Below are 19,527 nucleotides of genomic sequence, written 5' to 3' on the forward strand. Positions count from 1 at the left end.
ATACATGCAATTCGATGCTTAAATTCAACTGATTATGAAACATGTATCACTTAATAGATTTACCAAAATAATATTTTAGCATTTGAATTCCTTAGTGTTCAGATTTTAGATTTTATTTTTCCGTTTTACCTAAAACCCTTTTGTCTTCTTCGAGTGTTCGGCGGATAAGTTCTAGAAGGAATCTAGAAATTTCGTGCGATAAATGATGCGTGAAAACTGAGCAATGTTTGGTAAGATTTTCCTGTCAATTCAGGTCACAACTCTTTTCGGGGTGCCGATCTTTAACGTTTACCAATGGTATTAGTATTTGTTTCTGATCCATAGTTAGTTTCATTAACGTTGATGTATTTGACCACCATTGCCGGCTCCATTCATTTATAAGTAGAACCTAGTCCTGCAGTCGCTTCTTCTCTCGCCTCCCCATATTTGTTTTCAAGTAACAAAACCAACCAAATCTCTGCAATTGGATTCTATTTTTGGGAGAAGAGCACTAATTTGATAAAGAAACTTAATAATTGGTTTGTTTGGATTGTATTTATTTGCTTACATCATCAATACATTTTTCAACTACCCTTTTATATCACATACATCAAATCAAAAAAAGTGTTACAGTATTTTTTTTTCAAAACATATTCCAAATAATCTATTATCCAAACATAGACAAATGTTTCATGTAAATTCTTCACCCGAGAAGGAGGTATGGAAACAAAAAATGAATATTTTGGAGGGTAATTCTTAGCTGTCATTTTATTTGATCCTATTGTTGTGAAGCTTTTAAGATGGAGTTTTTTTTTTTTTTTTTTTTTTGATAAGTAAGAGGTTTTGAACTTTGAATCACATACTTACAATCCCTCCTAACTTATAACCAAACAAATATGGATGTTTTTCTTTTTTCTTTTATGTGTAAATGGGAGATTTCAAAGTCGGAACCTCTACTTACACTCCCTCCTTCTGTACCATCTAATATACCCCTCCTCCTCTAAGATGAAGTTTTAAGTGTTCATAAATTGAAAATATGTACAAATAAAGGCATAATAATAATTATTAATTTACAGTGCCCTTTATCTTGTTATTTTAGCTAACTTTGTCATTTATTGGAATTAAATGAGACAAACTTAGTGTTTGGAGTACAAGCGTCTAAAAATGGATTTTAAAGTGTAACGTGTCTGCCCCCTGGGCACAGATCGGCTGGCTTCGGGACAACCCCAGTTGGGGCCTGGGTCGTGTGGTCGAATCTGGCTCACTACCGCTTCGAGGCTCTTGGGGGGCGGGGTCTCAGGGTGCAGTGGGGATTAGTCGGGGTGAATCCCGGATACCCCACTGTATTGACCAAAAAAAAAAAAAAAAGTGCAACGTGTCTTAAATCGAAATTTTAGGATGCAAAAGCAAGAAAGAAGTACAAGTTTGGAGATTCAAAGTAAAGTTACTCTTACTTTCATTGGTCACTCAGATAATGAACCTAACCTTTAACAAGGATCAAATACAACTCGACATAATAGATCCCTTTTGCTTGAGTGAGGGACGTGAAAGGTCTCTTCAGTACCTTCCAAACCAACCTCGAACTGCTTAAATAGCGTTCCTCAGCATGCCATCGTCCCCAGACTTCATTCGTTTCCTGATCCTCCACATCAGTTTAAAAAACTCTCCATAACCCTTCAGTTTTAGATATCTCAGAATATTCAAGAATGGCAGAAAAAAGCAAGATTTTGATCATTGGTGGAACAGGATACATTGGCAAGTTTATAGTTGCGGCCAGCACTAAGGCTGGTCATCCCACCTTTGTATTGGTTAGAGAATCTACTGTTTCTGATCCTGTTAAGGGAAAACTTGTTGAAGGCTTCAAGAACTCTGGGGCGACTCTTGTTCATGTAAGCAGCGTTTAATTTGACAGTGTTGTCAATTGGGATTCCTTTTTTTCCCTTTTAGCTGGTGATGCTTGTTTTTGATCTCGATATTGGAATTCTTCCTTGGAGCAGGGTGACTTGTATGATCATGAAAGTTTAGTGAAGGCCATAAAACAGGTGGATGTGGTCATATCAACTGTTGGTAACGGACAATTGAATGATCAGAGGAAGATCATTGATGCAATTAAAGAAGCTGGAAATGTCAAGGTGTGTTGTTTATGTGGTCTTGTTACTAATGATTCTCACTGGGGAATGTATTTGAATACGTTTGTTGTTTTTCTTATGTTGCAGATCTGTAGCTCTGCAATTTAGATAATTATAGGTTTTTAATTGTCGAAATATAGTAAATTTTGATAATGCACACGAAATTCATGTATTTAAAGGTTGTATGTGTCGTTCGTAGAGCTTGATGATACATTTTCGGAGTGGAGAAGCAACTAAGATTAATTGGCCAATTTGCTTAATTGAAATTTCAGTCGATTTTAAGCCTATCTATTGGGCAGAGTTAATTGAGGTTCTTTTAGTCATCGTGTAAAACCACAGTGATTTGACAATCTGTGAATTTGAGGAAAAGATTGCAGATTGGAATGAAATAGAGTATAATTTCTGTCAGTTTTTATCTACTATCGTTCCCAAATTCTGACACATAATATGGTGAAATTCTCAGAAATTCTACCCTTCAGAGTTTGGAGTTGATGTGGATCGCCAAAATGCAGTTGAGCCTGCCAAGTCTGCATTTGCAGGAAAGTCTCAGATTCGTAGGGCTACTGAGGCAGCAGGGATCCCTTACACCTATATCTCGTCTAACGCTTTTGCTGGATATTTTCTTCCAACCTTGTTACAGCCAGGAGCCACTGCACCACCACGAGATAAAGTTGTCATCTTGGGAGATGGAAATGCTAAAGGTATGGCATATAATATCACTTGGCTATTTTATTCTTTTTCACCCACTTCACCTGATCATTTTCTTATCCTCTGCTGAACTTATCCTGTAAGAACGTGAATATTGTACTGGTGTTTAAAATTTTTTTTTTTTTTTTAATGTTTCAATTGTAGCTGTTTTTAATGAAGAACATGACATTGGTACTTTCACCGTCAAAACTGTTGATGATCCAAGAGCATTGAACAAAGTTGTCTACATTAGGCCTCCTAAGAATAGTGCATCATTTAATGAGTTAGTGGCAGTATGGGAGAAGAAGATTGGTAAAACTCTGGAGAAAGAATATATTCCTGAGGAACAACTCCTGAAGAACATCCAAGGTGACAAGAAGTTTGATTTCAATTTCCTTAATTCTTTATTGTATGAATTATTAGTGTATGAATGGACCATTTCTTCGCAGAGGCTCCAATTCCGCTCAATGTCATATTATCAATTAACCATGCAATTCTGGTAAACGGTGATACTACCAACTTTGCAATTGAGCCATCTTTCCGTGTAGAGGCTTCAGAGCTTTATCCTGATGTCAAGTACACCACTGTCGAGGAGTACCTTGATCGATTCGTCTAAGAAGTTCATTAGTCTTCTGATTGATATGGTCATGGCCTGGAATAATTTGCTGATAAACTTGGTCCAAGACTTTGTGTTGAATGTGTTATAATGATCTTTGTTAAATGCTTCTGCTATATTTGATTTTACTAAATATATTAGCACAAGTTTCAAAAATAGGAGGAGTTGTTATCTATTGTATTGGTATTGAATATTCTCCGACCTTTGCGGGAATAACGTAGTAATGAAACGAGTTGTTTTCCTTTTTCTGCAATGCTTCTACCACATCTCCTTGCAACTCATTTTATAAGCATGTCAATCCTGTGAATTGCTGCTAATAACTTTCTGACTTTTGTGAAATACAACTCTAATGCGACTGTTGAATAGGCTTGACAATATGCAATCATATCTGTGCCATTGCCGTTGTGGTTTACTTTGTTGATGAACAAGCAACTTGAAGTTTGTTGAGTTGTGGCTTGGGGGGGATTTTTAGAATCCTTCCTGCTGTCAAATTGTCAAATCAAAAGTTCAAATCCTTTGTCCGGTAGTTGGAGAATGAAAAGTGTGGGAAAGAGCAGGAGGGTAAAAAAAAAAAAGACATTTGTGTGGGGAGGAGCGGAAGGGTTTAAAAAAAAAGGGTAAAATACAAAAAAATCCCCTGTGATAAATTTAATATACAGAAAATCTCCCGTAATTTCAAAATATACAACATAATACCTCGTACTTTGAACTAAATTGTAAAGGTGACGGAATCCGTTAAATTTAATGGAACCTAAAAAAAAAAAAATTATACCTAATTTTTAATAAATATACCTGTTCTACCCCTTAACCCTCAATTCTCTCTATCTAGAAAATAAAACAAATGATTTTTTTGAGCTGTCTTTTACTTAATTATATTAGGGCATTTTGGTCATTTCGTCCATTTCCGTTAAGTTTAACGGATTCCGTCACCTTTACAATTTAGTTAAAAGTACGGGGTGTCATGTTGTATATTTTGAAACCATGAGAGACTTTTCTTTGTATTAGGTTTACCACATGGATTTTTTTGTTTTTTACCCTAAAAAAAATGAAAAAGACGTTTGTTGAGTCATAGGTGCATAATTATTGCTTTAAACCCACCAAGCCTATGATTGTGTTTGGTTGTTGTTCAATGAAGGGATGCTTTTTTTTTTTGACAAACGATAACCTCATATATATATATCAACACTTGAAAATACAAGAGTTAATTACAAAAAGGGGTGACTACCCCCATATCCTTTCTAACTAGACTTGAAAGCCAAATTGGAAAAGAACCTTCCCATTCAAAGCTTCTAGTTGCCTTTGCTGCAAATTGTGCTAATTCATGGCTGCATTGATTTACCGTTCTAGGTACAAAGGTGAAAGTGCAGCTTTCAAAATTTCTCTTCTGAACGTCAATGTCATCCAGGATTGTTTGCAGATTACAGTCCTGTACATTGTCCGTGTTGATGAGGCTCACTACATGCTTGCAGTCAGATTGGACTTCTATAGTTGTCCATCCTGCAAACTGAGCCATTTCGAGCGCCCCTCTGATTGCTAGAGCTTCTTCAGTGGCTGCAATTCCTTTCCTCCTCGCAGTAATTCCTTTTGCTCTCACTAATTCTCCGCGCCAGTTCCTTGCAATAATCCCCAGACCTGTTCTGACCATTTTAGCCGAGATGGCCGCGTCCGTATTGATCCTTATTGTTCCTTTCTTAGGCGGTTCCCAATGCTGCTGGGTTGGTGTTGCCTTTTCTGGTTCAGAATTTGATCCTGTGTCTGACTCCCTTGCTGCCTCATACTCGATCCATTCCTGTTGTGCCTTGTCAACAATAACCTTTACATTAGCTATCTCCTGCTGGAAAGTAAACTTGTTCCTTGCTTTCCAGATTTGCCATAAGATGTTTGCTGTAAGTTGGATTCTGCCCTCTCCTTGAGTCTCTTTTGCTGCCTGCAACACCGCTTCCCACCATCTCCACAGGTTGCCTTGGAGTTTAGCTAGCCCTTCCCACCGAACAGGTGCAATCTTCCATATAACTTGCGCTGTTGGGCAGTTGAAAAAGATATGTTCAATGGTTTCCATGTCCTCCCCACAGCAGTGACAAATCTGGTTCCCTATGCCAAACCTTTTGTAAAGAGCCTCCTTAGTAGCCAAACCGTTTTGTAGACATCTCCATAAGAAATGTTTCAATTTCAGCTTAATGCTTAGGCTCCACAAAGTTTTCTAAACTGTATGCTTTCGTATCTCCCAACTGGTTTCCGGATCAGGTACTAGCCTTTGATTTGTTTCTTCCTTTTCCTCCTTAGCAAGCACATATCCGGTCTTCACAGTGTAGACTCCAGAGTTGCTAAAGTTCCAGAATAGTCTATCTTTCCTATCATACAAGCTAAGTGGAATATTAGTAATCTGATTCACAACATCTACCTGAAACCAATGTTGTAAAAGACCAAAGTTCCACTTCCCTCCCTCTATAAGCTCACTAACAAACTCCAGTTGACATCCTACGGGTTTAGCTGTGTGAACTCTACCATCCACCAACCCAGGTATCCATCTATCATGCCAAATCCTCACTGACCTCCCATCCCCCACCCTCTTCCATAATCCCTTTTGAAGCAATTCCCCTCCTTTGTGCATACTTTTCCAGCACCAAGAAGCATTGTTAGGGGGTTGCTGTCCTAACCAATTCTCCTCCTTCATATACCTGGCCTTCAAGACTTTGCTTACTAACAAATTTGGATTGATCACAATTCTCCAAATTTGTTTTGCAAGCATAGCCAAATTGGAAGCCTCCAGGTCCCTAAAACCCATGCCTCCTTTCCCTTTCACCTCAGACAGCTTACTCCATCGAACCCAATGCACCTTTTTTTCCTGTTCCCCACCACCCCACCAGAATCTCGCAATCTTAGCACTAACAGCCTTACACAGACCCTTGGGTAATTTAAAGCATGACATAATATACGTTGGCATAGCCATGATAACTGCTTTGATCAAAACTTCCTTACCCCCTTGACTAAGCAATTTTTGTTTCCAACCTTGAAGCTTACTGTTTATGTTGTTCATCAGAAATCCAAAAACCTGGTTTTTATCTCTCCCAATCGTCATCGGAAGACCTAGATATTTGCCACTATGCGCCTCCTTCATATTATCCAGCACCATACTAACATCCCTTCTAATTCTCTTGGGAGAATTCCTACTAAAAAACATAGCAGACTTATCAAAATTAACAACCTGTCCGGACGCATGTCCATATGTCCTGAGTACCTCCTTGAGCTTTTGAGCTTCTTTTTTACTTGCTTTGCAGCACAGTAGGGAGTCATCTGCAAAAAATAAATGAGAAACCATAGGACTGTCCTTGCAAATTTTAATACCAGTTAGATGTTTGTTATCCACAGCTTTCTTGATCAGGTTTGAAAGTCCTTCAGTACAGATGATAAATAGGTAAGGAGAGAGGGGATCTCCTTGTCTAATCCCTCTGGAAGGTTTCACACTACCCACTTTTTGCCCATTCAAATTAAAGGAGTAAGAAACCGTGGAGATGCAGGTCATGATCTAGCGAACAAAAGTGGGGCAAAAACCCATTTGTATCATGATTCTACCAAGAAATTTCCACTCCACTCTATCATAGGCTTTAGACATATCAAGTTTAAGGGCCATGAAACCTACCTTACCAGCTCTCTTACTTTTGAGAAAATGCAAAATTTCATGCGCAATAATACAAAATTTCATGCTCGGATAGGATTGAGTCTGTTAGTATCAGGCGCTAACTATTGATATTGAACTCTAAACTAGCCAAATAAATTTAAATAGCAAATATTTTTTTTGAGGGTTTGAATTGGTTACATACTACCATTTCCGATTCTGATTCATATTTTTAATGAACCTGGACTTTGAATTTTTAGTCATGGTTGTGGTTCTGATTCCGATTGAATAAATCGCTAGTCCAGTCTCAATTTAATCTGAATTGTGGCTACCCTAGTTGTGGAGAGGGGGGAGAGGGAATTATAGAAATTGGATAAGAGATTTTAATAATTATATTGAATCTTATATGAGGTAAGTGGAATTTAACTCTCTTTAATATAGGTTTATACACATTTAAAACAAGATGTTTAACTGTATCCAAACACGTTAAAGAATATGCATTTTGGGCTAAGCGAGACCAACCAAAAAAATTACTTTTACTTCTCCAATTGGAGATGGAGGGCCCATGAAACTAATAGAATCTAGATGTGGTATTAGTAGTCTGATTTCAGCCCCATACAAGACCCAATTAGATTGCATTTGGTGAGACTTTTTGTAGAGATATTTAATCAAAAGCCTGGTATTATTTACCATGTCCATCGCCAAAGCAAAAAGCCAATAGATGGAAAAACTAAAAGTTGAAAAGAAGAGAGAAGAAGATTAAAGAAAATGATGACATCTTGGAATTAATGTAGACTGAACTATATGTAATATTATTGACTTGTTATAGTCAAGCATTTCTTCCTCAATTTTCCCTTCTTTTTGCCCATGAGCTCAAAATTAACCTGCTAACATAAGTCTATATATTGAAATACCTTTCTATTGGTGCCTTTCATTGTCAGCAACAACCGCAAAGGAAGGGGGGAAAGGGGAAAAAAAATGCTCTACGATAAAATAACGTATCAACATTCTATTTACATTCGTGGTAAACTACCTTCGAACACTTATATTTTGATGGTTTGCCCAATAATTCGGACCAAATTCATTTTAGCAACAACTCAAGTGCATTATGGTGTATCAATTTATCCCCCTCAACAAAATTTCTATGCGTTGTTATACTAAACCACACGGTGCGCAGTAGTATGGAAACAGAAAATACCCAGACAAGCATATGATGCCAAGGGAAAATACTGTAGGGAGGATATAACTGAGGACATTTATGTATTTCGGTGCCGAACAGAGCAAGATACATAGTCGAAAAAGTTTCATATAAGGAAAGCACTAAACTGAACAGAGCAACTGTGAGGACTCGTAATTTATTTTATATATTTTTATTTTTTTTATCGATTTATTCACTTATTTATTGGTTTACCCTAAAATGGTTATTTTTATGATTAAATACTCAAGTATTAGTTAGTTATACTATCGTTATAAGAATTTCTTAAAAATTTCGCTTTATCGCGCACAAGTCGGAAGTTCGCGTTTTCGCGCGCGCGACTAATTGGAGGATTTTAGAAATTATTGTTAGACTACTAAGAGTGGATAATAATAGTGTTAAACGAAGTATATTAGAGGTTTAGTGCACAAGTGAAACAAACCCGAGAGGAAACTGGTACGAAACGCCCGCGTACGCGCACTATTGGAGAGTTGACTTTTGTGCACTTAAAGTTTACACCTACCAAGCTTCTCCAAGAAGCTTTGCATCAGCACCATCTCTCTCTTTTCTCTCTCAAAGCAGCCGAAACCCTCAAGGCAAGAAGGAGCAAAAAATTTCTTCATCATCCCACTGAAATCATCCATCTATTTCACTCCAAATTTGTCACACAAACTCAAAACAACTTGGAGCTTCACTTGGGCTAGGAGAAGAGCATCATTTCCACGGTTTCTTGGAGCTTCTTAGTGACCAAAATTTCTGAGTTTCAACACCCAAGAGGTAGTGAATGATCTAACCTTCTAAACTTGATTTTTGTAAGTTAGATTGGACTTGGAAGCTTGTAGCTTCATGTGGGTAACTTTGGTTGGTTGAAAATCATGTGAGTGGGCTCTATGAAATCCCACAATGGACTTGTTGGGTTAATATGATGATTTTGGATGTTATTTATGTTGATTAAGTGTTAAACTAGTGGTTATATGTTGAAAAAGTGGAAAGAAACTCAAAGGAAACCAAAGGGAAGAAGGGCTGGATTCTGCCTTGTTTGTGCAGAGGCCTTGGTTCGATTTTTTTGTGATTAAATTGCCTTGATTTTGATGTAGATATATTGCATAGGTTGTGTGGAAAGTTTTCATCAAAAATCACTTGATTTGGTTGGCCAAAATTTGCATTTTCGAAAATTCTTCAAAGCTGGAAACGGGTAACAGGGGTTACCTGGCAGCAAAGTTTAAATGACCATAACTCTTTACTCCGATGTCAAAATCAAGTGCTGTTTCTGGCATTTGAAACTAGACACTTCCAATTTTCTAACGGTATAAAATGCATCTTCTGATTCAACTTGAGTGAACTGTACTAGCCCTTCAAAGTTACCTGTCCTGTTTCACTCCTGTGTTAGAGAGTCAATGAGGTGCCGGGACTTGTTGCTTGAATTTGAGCTAGCTATGGACTGAATTTCAAAATGATTTCTTCTAATGAATATCCTTATGAATGTAGTTTCCAACACCACCAACCATGGCTAATTCCAAGTTGAATTGACTGAGTTATGGCCGAATTATAGAACTACATCAGTGATCGAAAACCCTAATTTTGGCTAGCCGATGGCTTAGCTCGAATTGGGACTTGTTATTTTGAAACTTTTGGTGTTAATCACCTACCAAATGTATGTTGGATGTTTCTTAGACTTTTCTTCATAAATGAACCATGTTTGAGATGATTTCTTTGGCTAAAGGTTCGAAAAAGGAAAAACGGAAGCTTAAGGCGGGATTGCCTTGTATATTCCTCGAACTTTAGTGATCTTGTTAACTGACTTACCATATGAATTTTTGCCTAAAATTTGACAGAGGAGTAGCACTTATATGGTAGTGTAATCATACCAAATTTGGTGCCATTCCAAGTCTATTTCGATGCCCAACTGAAGTCCCAAAGTTTATGTTTCAAATCTGGAAAATTGCCCAATGGTTTTCATTTTGAACCAACTTTGAGCTACTATATCTTGGCGCTCAAAACTCCGATTCTTGTTCCATTTGTTTTTTTTAAACCTAAATTGTAACTCTAATAGAGTTTCAAATTTGAGAGGCTAGTTCATATTCTGTGAATTTTACCGAATTTCCAAAGTTTGCCAAAAACCAACCCCGAATCTGTCTTGGGAGTCCAAATCAGCGACTTGAAGCCAAATTTTGAGTGTCTTCCATTTTGAATCATGGAAAAGTGTCTTCTAGGAACTTAGTACTTCGGAACTAGTTTCCAACGGTACCAAGTTTTCCAATTTTGGACCTACGAAGAGTGAGATATGATTTTTCCAAGAATATGCCTCAAATCTGAAACTTCCGAGCTTAAAGGAAATTGAGTTTTAGAGTTCTTCCCTATTCTTCAATACTAATTGACCATTTTGGACTTGTTTTCACAAAGGAAATCAGTTTTTCCTTGTGTTATTAAACACCACCTTCGAACCTTGAATTTTGAGCAAGTAAAACTCTATTTCGTGATATTTTCTTAGATTGTACAAGTGTACAATCTCTCTCTTGATAAGAGAGGATTTATAAGTAATAGTTAACTATTGTTTGCTCAGGCATTCAAGGGGACCTTCAAGAGGATCTCACAGGGGACGCTTAAGTACTTGATCTGTGCAACGCACTCTCCTTTTGTCTAGGTGAGTGTCAAGTGTGTGAAAACGTGTTACATGTTTAATTGTTATTGATAATTGAGCATTTTGAAAATGTTGAGTCGAGTGTATACTTTACCGCACTCGTTCTCATTTAAGTGAAGTGTACTTGAATTACTTGACATGAAATACCTGAAGTGAATTGCTTGAATTGACTTGTTAAGTGAATTAAGTGAAGTGTTTGAATGATTAATTATGCTATGGCTGCATAAGTCGAGTGGAGTGAATCTCCTCGACTCCTAGTGATACTAGTGGGGGATGCCCAAATCTCATTGGCCGACCTTGCAACTCGAGCCAACATGGGCACGGTCGAGAAGCTTTGTGAGCCATGAGAAACGTGTATAAGCTTGATCTAATGGAGAGATCTTGGTTGGCATACTTGAGTAGTATCGCCTTAAATAAAAGACAAGCAGGCTCGGTACAGGGGTATGTAATGGTGATCGGGGAACGAGTAAGTGAAATTCTACGGATTATAACCTACCCGATTGACGGAGTGTCAACTTGTGGAGGTTCTGGATCGTGCAAGTGGAAAATAGTTCCTGAGAGCTCTTATATCCTTGAATTGTTTCTGTTTTCATTTTCTCACTTGAATTGTTATTTACTTGAATATTACTGTTTTACTTGTTAAATGGGATTGTTGCTTGGACAACGTGCTTGCATGTGTGTTTCTTGGCCTCACGAACAATCTCTTACCCCGTAGATTTGTTTTCCTTAACAGGTGGATTGGAAGATTATGAAAAGCCAACTAGGTTATGTTTTCTATTGGAAATATTGGTTGTAAATTTTTAGTCGACTTTTAATGGTTGTATTTTGGGATTTGATGTATCTTTTGAGAACCTGATATAAGATCTGGGAAATTGATGTACTTCGAACTTGTGGTGTAAGATTTAGATAGTCGGTTATGGAAGCAACTTTTCTTTATTAGACTTGTATTAATTGTTATGTACCGTTAAGCTTGAATTGAATTGTCTTGAGTCCTGGCGAGAGTTGGGCAGGCGTCCCGCGGATACCCTTTGGTTTGCCTTAGGGAGAAGTAGAGGCGTCACAGCAACAACATACATAATCAAAAGTGATATAGAGCCTAGTTCTAGTACTTATCCACTACAACTTCTTGTTAGAGATTATCTCAGTTCTTAATAACTTAGTATGACTAATTTAGATGAATAGTGAAATTAAAATGCCATGGATACAGTTTTTTAGTGCCTTTTCTATTGAATACGATAACAGCAAAAGAGATGGGTGATTGTGAAATAAAAAGCAATATGTCGCCAGGGTGAAGAGCATGTTTGACGGAGATAATGGCCCAAATCTTGTCGAAAGTTTCATACCAATGTAATAGGTTTTATAGCCGCATGTAAGAATTACTGTTGGTGTCGTGTCTTCATGTAGTCGAAGGTTAGCATATTGCGGAAGGACCTATTCACCAAAGAGCATCCATTGTTAGTTAGGTCACGAAAGAATGAAGCCCAGAAAAAATTGTATAGAGGAAAGTACTTACCAAGCTGTACTTAGAACAATGTGTATAAAACTGATAGAAAGAAACAAAGGATGCCCAATCGTGAAGCTTCCTTGTAGACACATTCTTATTAGCATTTTCAGTAGAATCAATGGTCCGGAGATTTCACTCTCCTTTGGAATCTACTTAGTGGGAACCTTTGGCAAAGGACATACACTCTGCCCAAACTGGCTGGAATACATTCATACTCCACCTCTTGAATTTCTTCATTCCATACATTTTCAAAGGCCTAGGGCTGCCCACTTTTAACTCCACACATACTCATGCATAAGGCACTCTCTCGGGTAGCAATTTGCTTATCAGTAGATAATGTTGTGCCAATGTAACTAGCAAACTTACTCTAGCCATCATCAGTAGAATAATTAAGCTTAAAATGCGAAAATCGAACCCACATAGGCACCGAATTAAACTCCTCATGTTTTAGATCCATTTCAAGACTTCATGGCCTCAAAAATAACATTTTATTGCCCATTGGCCATAAAGATTGCTCAAGAACCCGACCTTTGCTCCCTTCATTAGAGATAACGACAAACATACTATTCTTTAGAAAGTAGGCTTCAATCTGACTATAGTGCTTCCAGCGATTTTCCATAAATCGCTTAATTACTGAAAGCAGAACAGAAGAGCCTAAAGAAGACCTAACAACTGTGTATTGCCATTTACCCAGTCCCTCAGCAACATCCTTTGATGTAACAGTCACCATGTTCGTAGCAGGGGGATAAATTTTAATCACATACCACCATGTGTGGCACCCACAACTTGAGCTCAACATCGCATTGGTGCTTCCATAAGGATCCTATTCTTCTCCAAAAAGGACTCAGGAACATCAACAGCCTTAGATTTCAAAGAGGGAAATCTCCATCTCCATTAAGCACGACAGAGAGGCTACGTCCGGTGCTCAGATTGTTGGCAAACTAAATCAATTTATTTATATATTAGTTTTATTGGAGCTAGGTTTTTAGTCATTGTGTGATTTAGAAAATTATATTTTATTTGGTAATTTCTTATGCAAGTGAATCTTTCCTAGCAAGTTTGGTAGTATGAATAGGACATTATTTAGGATATTTTCTTGAGAGAGTTTAGAAAAATTTATAAGATTTTATTTTATGGTGTGACTTTTTCATTGTTTGAGATTTCAATAATATTATGAGTTGAGTTTATTTTCTTCACTCTCACATATATTTTGAGTGTTTGTTTTATCCCTTCAAATCTGTAACCCTGTACGCATTGATTATTATTAGAACCCTAAAATTTGGGTTCTATAATTGGTATCAGAGCTAGACTACGAGGCTAGTCTTGAACGTTTCAACTGTCAGAGAATTAAGCCATAAAAGTTGCCAAAAAGTATTCAATTAATTGAGTTAGACCACAAAATTAGTCCTGAAATGTGTAGTTGGTGAAAATTTTGACCATAAGATTGGTCCAAAAATTGTTAAATTGTTGCGGGTATGAAGACAGAGATTGGAGAGGAATCCTGTTAGATTTGTTGATTGTTGCGGGTTGTCAAATTGAAGGAATTGATTTGTCAATCAACCAAGAAGGCCAGGAAAACTTGACAGAAGGGAGATAGAAATTTATTCAGGTATGAATTGTTAAATAATGGCAGAATATTATAGAGATGTGATTGATGGTGAAAGTGTTGCCATATTGACTCCTATAAGCACAAATAGACATACATATTTTGGTTGGATTTAAACAGTGAAAAAATATATCAAACAATGTAATTTGGATGATATTCTTTGTTGGGTTGATGCAAGTGAGTTCGTAAAACATGTTTTCAAGAAGAAGGTACGATTATTCTTTTAAGTGATATATAAAACAATGGTAGAAAGTATTTACAAAACTTTTGTTCGTCACACTAAAATACCTTGGAGATATTGGAAGGATATTTACTATGTTTTGCAAACAATTGAGAGAAATTATGCTTTCAAATTGAAGTCTAGTTGTTGGTATTCATTTGTGGATTTTAAGAATGATATATTTGTTGATGATATAAGTGATATCGAAAATTTTGAATCAATTGACAGTTTTGATTTGCATACCTTATTTGGAGAAATTAAAAGCAATGAATTTATTGAAGAAAAACAATAGGGTAATTTGACAAAGGAAGAAGAAAATTTCAATTTGATAAGAGAGGAAGAAGATGAAATTGTTGTTGAAAATTCAATGGTTCGGACTTTTTTCAAAGTAATGGAAGAATGTTTGATTTGATTGATACGGATTTCATCGAAGTTCAAAAATATTTTGCTCCGAAAAAGTTGATTGATAGTATGAAAATTTTGGATGATTGTGGTAGTGGTTATTTAATTTTGGTAAGAAACAAATCTACGATTTTGTATTTTTGGGCACTTACATGGGTAGTAAATATGGTGATTCTGGTGATGATTGGTTTTGTATGAGTGAGTACTTTGATCAAGAATAAATTAATAAGAAATTCTTGGCAAAATACAAAGTGCATCTACTACCACGTATATAGATGATGTTAATAACTGGTAACAAGATAGAGTTACATGTCAGCTATACTATGATAGAGATTTGCATAGAAATTATTGTTCGAGATGGTGTTAGACATGTCTTAATAGAGAGTTTGATTTAAGAGAGGTAATGTTAACAAACTAAACCAAGCATAGAAGTATTTACTTATTTATTTATAAGTTTTATTGGAATTAGATTTTTAGTTGTTGTGTGATTTAGGAATTTGTATTTTATTTGATAATTTCTTGTGCAAGTGAATTCTTTCCTAACAAGTCTGATAGATTATAAATAGGATATTATTTAGGATGTTTTCTTAAGAGAGTCTCGAAGAGTTGGTAAGGTTTTCTATTGTGGTGTGACTTTGTTCATTGTTTGAGATTTCAATAATATTGTAAGTTGAATTTAATATTTTCTTCTCTCCTACATATATTTTGAATATTTATTTTATCCCTTCAATTCTGTTACCTACATGCATTGATTATTATTAGAACCTAAAATTTGGATTCTACATACATCAACTGAATTAACCCGTGGTGATTGAATTTCACTCTCATTTAGTTCAATCTTCGATCTAGCAGATAGGTTCAGCGAAGAGGAAGCCATAATCAGCACGAGAATGATGGCAGAAACAAGCAAAACACAATAGAGAAAAGGAAACAAAATTGATAACACTGAATCGGACACAACACAGAAGAAAAAACATGAAGAATTACACATCTTAAGGGAGAGAAATTATTTCAGTTGTCGATTTTCTTACGGGATCATCCTCATGATATAATTGTTATCCGGAATTAGAGGGAGCTGAAAGCTCAGTATGCTGATCTATTGCTTGCCGAAGAGCAGTTCTTTAAAGACAAGAGTCGAGCACAGTGGTTAAAAGTTGGATCAGAACACATCTTTTTTCCATAGGAAAGTTAAATCCCACATGGCAAATAATAGAATACTAAAGTTGCAGGATGATAACCGGGATCTTATCATTGATTATGGCATGGTGCAGGAACATGTTATTTCTTTCTATCAGAAACTGTTTAGTAGGCCAGATGATGCTACGCTGGATATCCGTGGTAAATTATCTCAAGTTGTACAAAAATCTTTGACTGAGCAGCAGCAAAGGATTCTTATGGCTTATATCTCAAATGAGAGAATCAAATATGCAGTCTTTTGTCCGAAAAATAGTAAGGCTCTAGGACCATATTGGTTCCCTGCTGAATTTTTAAAGATAACTAGGATATGGTAGGCCTTGATGTAAGATATTGTTTTGAGCATAACTGCATAACTATATGTATTTCCCCCTAAACAGAACAGCCATTTCTTTAGTTCCCAAAATTCCTAATGCTATGTGCATGAGGGAGTTTAGGCCTATATCATGTTGCAATTATCTGTCTGTACTCACTAATAGACTAAAATTATCCTTTCTGATCTTGTTAGTCTTTCATAATTTGCTTTTGTGAAAGGTAGGCAGATTGTTGAAAATGTTCTACTAATGCATATTTAGTGAGAGGATATACTAGGACTGGAGGCAAACCCAGGGCAGTCACTAAAGTGGATATTATGAAGGCATACGATATGCTTAGCTGGGAGTTCTTATATTTTTCTTTGGAAGTTCTTGGTTTTCCTGAGGTGTTCATAAACTGGGTTAAATGTTGTGTATCTACTGTGCATTTCTCCATTAATCTAAATGGCTCATTGATAGGATATTTTGGCAGTGAAGGGGGGCCCAGGCGAGGGGACCCAATTTCCCCTTATTTGTTCATCATTGCCATGGATATGTTTTCTTCTCCGTTTCATTGGAATATTTTGTAGGAAGGTTTTGATTGTCACCCAAAATGTCATCAGCTAGAGCTTTCTCACCTGGCTTTTGCTGAAGATTAATTTGTGGTGACTGCGACTACCTTTAACTCTATCAGAGTGATTCACAAGACCATGCAGGAGTTTGGTGAACTCTCTAGGTTGTGGCCTAACCTCCCGAAATCTCAGCCTTTTTTTTTTTTGGCAGGAGTGGGTGATCCTGTTAGATTGGAACTCGCTGCTATACTGGGCATTCCACAGGGAGAGTTGCCTGTGAAATATTTGGGGCTTCCGTTGATATCTTCCCGGCTTACACATAGAATGTCAGACTATTCTTCTTAGAATACAGAGCAAAATACGAAGTTGGGCTTCAAAATGCTTGAGTTAGGGGGTGTTGGGAAATGGGTACCAGTACAGGCACAAAATATCAGAGTTAGCCCAAGATAAATTTCTCTTTCCCAAGTACCAGTTAAAATAGGAATAAATCAAATCACCAAATAATAATACCAATAGTGATAATAAAAATGCAAAAAAAAATAAAGGCACAGGACACCAAGATTTTTACGTAAAAAACCCAAATTGGGAAAAACCACGGGACCTAGTCCAGTCAAAAAAATCTCCACTATTACAATAATGGGAATACACAGGTCTATCCGAAATATTCGGATGACAATAATATCACCAATACCAACCAAACCAATCTGCTACAAAATCACCCCCCAAAAATTACAACTGTCAAAGAAGTGAGTTTGGAAAGGTGTTACCAAACGAAGAGGAAATCTAAAATCTGAATCGGTAGATAAGTAGAGCTTGACAAGAGGATCGCGTGGGTAAAATTTTGTCTCAATCGGGTTTCGAATCGCCCTCCAATTAAGACCTTGAAGTCTCTCTCTCTAGCTTTTTCTCTCTCTTCGTCTCACTCAAAGGTGGCGGCTGGCCTTTTTTGTCTCTTTCTCGCACGAGGACCGAAGCTTGAATTCTCATCTTGCGGCTGCTTCTGCTTTTTATTTAAAGCTTGAGAAGCCCTCAAGCTTTTGCATAAGTGGGTTGGCCCACAAATGGGCTGGCCCACTCCCAACAATCTCCTCCTCCAGCTCATTTGGGGGGTTCCACCAAACCTGCTTCTTGTCTGCAAAACAAGAGTTTCTCTTTAGGCAATGCCTTAGTAAACATGTCAGCACCATTATTATCTGTATGCACCTTCTCAAGTGTCAACAACTTGGAATCTAGTACTTCCCGAATCCAATGATACCTCACATCAATGTGTTTGGATCGAGAGTGAAATGTAGAGTTTTTACACAAATGAATAGCGCTCTGACTGTCACAGTAAAGACTATACTTGTCTTGTTTCATACCCAACTCCTAAAGGAATTTCTGCAACCAAAGAGTTTCCTTGCATGCTTCAGTAGTTGCAATATACTCTGCCTCCATACTAGAAAGGGCGATACATTTTTGTAACTTACTTTGCCATGATACTGCTCCCCCTGCAAAAATCATCAAGTACCCAGATGTGGACTTCCTATTATCAAGATTACCTGCCATGTCTGCATCAGTGTATCCATCTAGCATAGTTTTACCATTGCCGAAATATAGACACAATCTAGGAGTTTCCTTGAGATACCTGAGAATCCATTTGACAGCATTCCAATGCTCCTTATCAGGATTAGAGAGATACCGACTGACCACTCCAATTGCATGAGCAATATCCGGCCTGGTGCAAACCATAACATACATCAAACTACCAACAGCCGAAGCATAAGGAACCTTTTTCATGTCTTCTTTATCTTTCTTACTTGTAGGACACTGTTTGATATTCAACTTAAAGTGACCTGCAAGTGGAGTTGAGACTTCCTTAGCCTTGCTCATGTTAAACCTGTTGAGTACTTTCTCAATGTATTTTTCTTGAGACAACCAGAGCTTCCCATTTTGCCTGTCACGTGAGATTTTCATCCCCAGTATCTGTCTAGCCGGACCCAAATCCTTCATTGCAAATGATTTACTTAACTCCTTTTTCAACCTGTCAATCTTCACAGTATCACGACCAACAATCAACATGTCATCAACATATAGCAAGAGAATAACAAAATCACCATCTGAAAAAATTTTCACATAAACACAGTGATCAGATGTAGTTCTGTGGTACTCATGATCTGTCCTGAAGGAGTCAAACTTCTTATACCACTGTCTCGGTGCCTGTTTTAATCCATACAAACTCTTCTTGAGACGGCATACAAGATTTTCCTTATCACTTTCTTTGAACCCCTCCGGTTGCTCCATATAAATCTCCTCTTCCAAGTCGCCATGCAGGAAGGCTATCTTCACATCAAGTTGTTCGATCTCCAAATTCAAATTGGTAGCAATACCAAGAACAACTCGAATTGATAACATTTTTATCACAGGAGAAAAAATTTCTTCAAAGTCTTCGCCCTTCTTTTGGCTAAATCCCTTCACAACCAATCTTGCTTTGTACTTTGATTGTGAGCTGTGCTCCTGAGTCTTCAACCTGTAAACCCATTTGTTCTTCAGAACTCTCTTACCCTTAGGTAATTTCACTAAATCATAAGTATGATTCTCATGTAGGGACACCATTTCCTCTTGCATGGCTCGCAACCAATCTTCTTTGTTCTCATGCTCTAAAGCCTCACAGTATGACTCAGGCTCTCCTCTATTTGTTAACAACACATATTCATGAGGATTATATCTGCTAGAAGGTCTTCTCTCTCTGGTAGATCTTCTAAACTCTTCTTGTGGTAGTGGTGGTGGTGTAGGTGGTGCCTCATGCTCAGGTTCATCACCAGTAGGATTATCATCATCATTGACATCCTCTCTCTGCTCTGTCTCAGCTCCCCCTTGATTAAAATCAACAGATA

The 19,527-nt window shown here is 37.2% G+C and overlaps 2 protein-coding genes across 2 annotated transcripts; one reads left to right on the forward strand and one right to left on the reverse strand.

Moving 5' to 3' along the window:
- Positions 1-1,501: 1,501 nt before the first annotated feature.
- LOC113700771 (eugenol synthase 1-like) lies at positions 1,502-3,664 on the forward strand. The gene is made up of 5 exons (XM_027221220.2): positions 1,502-1,868; positions 1,977-2,111; positions 2,572-2,809; positions 2,961-3,164; positions 3,245-3,664. The coding sequence occupies exons 1-5, from the start codon at positions 1,686-1,688 to the stop codon at positions 3,409-3,411; spliced, it is 927 nt and encodes a 308-aa protein (XP_027077021.1). The 5' UTR covers positions 1,502-1,685; the 3' UTR covers positions 3,412-3,664.
- Positions 3,665-4,612: 948 nt separating this feature from the next.
- Positions 4,613-5,470, reverse strand: LOC113691308 (uncharacterized). The gene has a single exon (XM_027209412.1). It carries the CDS (start codon positions 5,468-5,470, stop codon positions 4,613-4,615), a length of 858 nt encoding a protein of 285 aa, XP_027065213.1.
- Positions 5,471-19,527: the final 14,057 nt, after the last annotated feature.

The sequence above is a fragment of the Coffea arabica genome, chromosome 1e (genome assembly GCF_036785885.1).
Source record: "Coffea arabica cultivar ET-39 chromosome 1e, Coffea Arabica ET-39 HiFi, whole genome shotgun sequence".
NCBI lineage: Eukaryota > Viridiplantae > Streptophyta > Magnoliopsida > Gentianales > Rubiaceae > Coffea > Coffea arabica.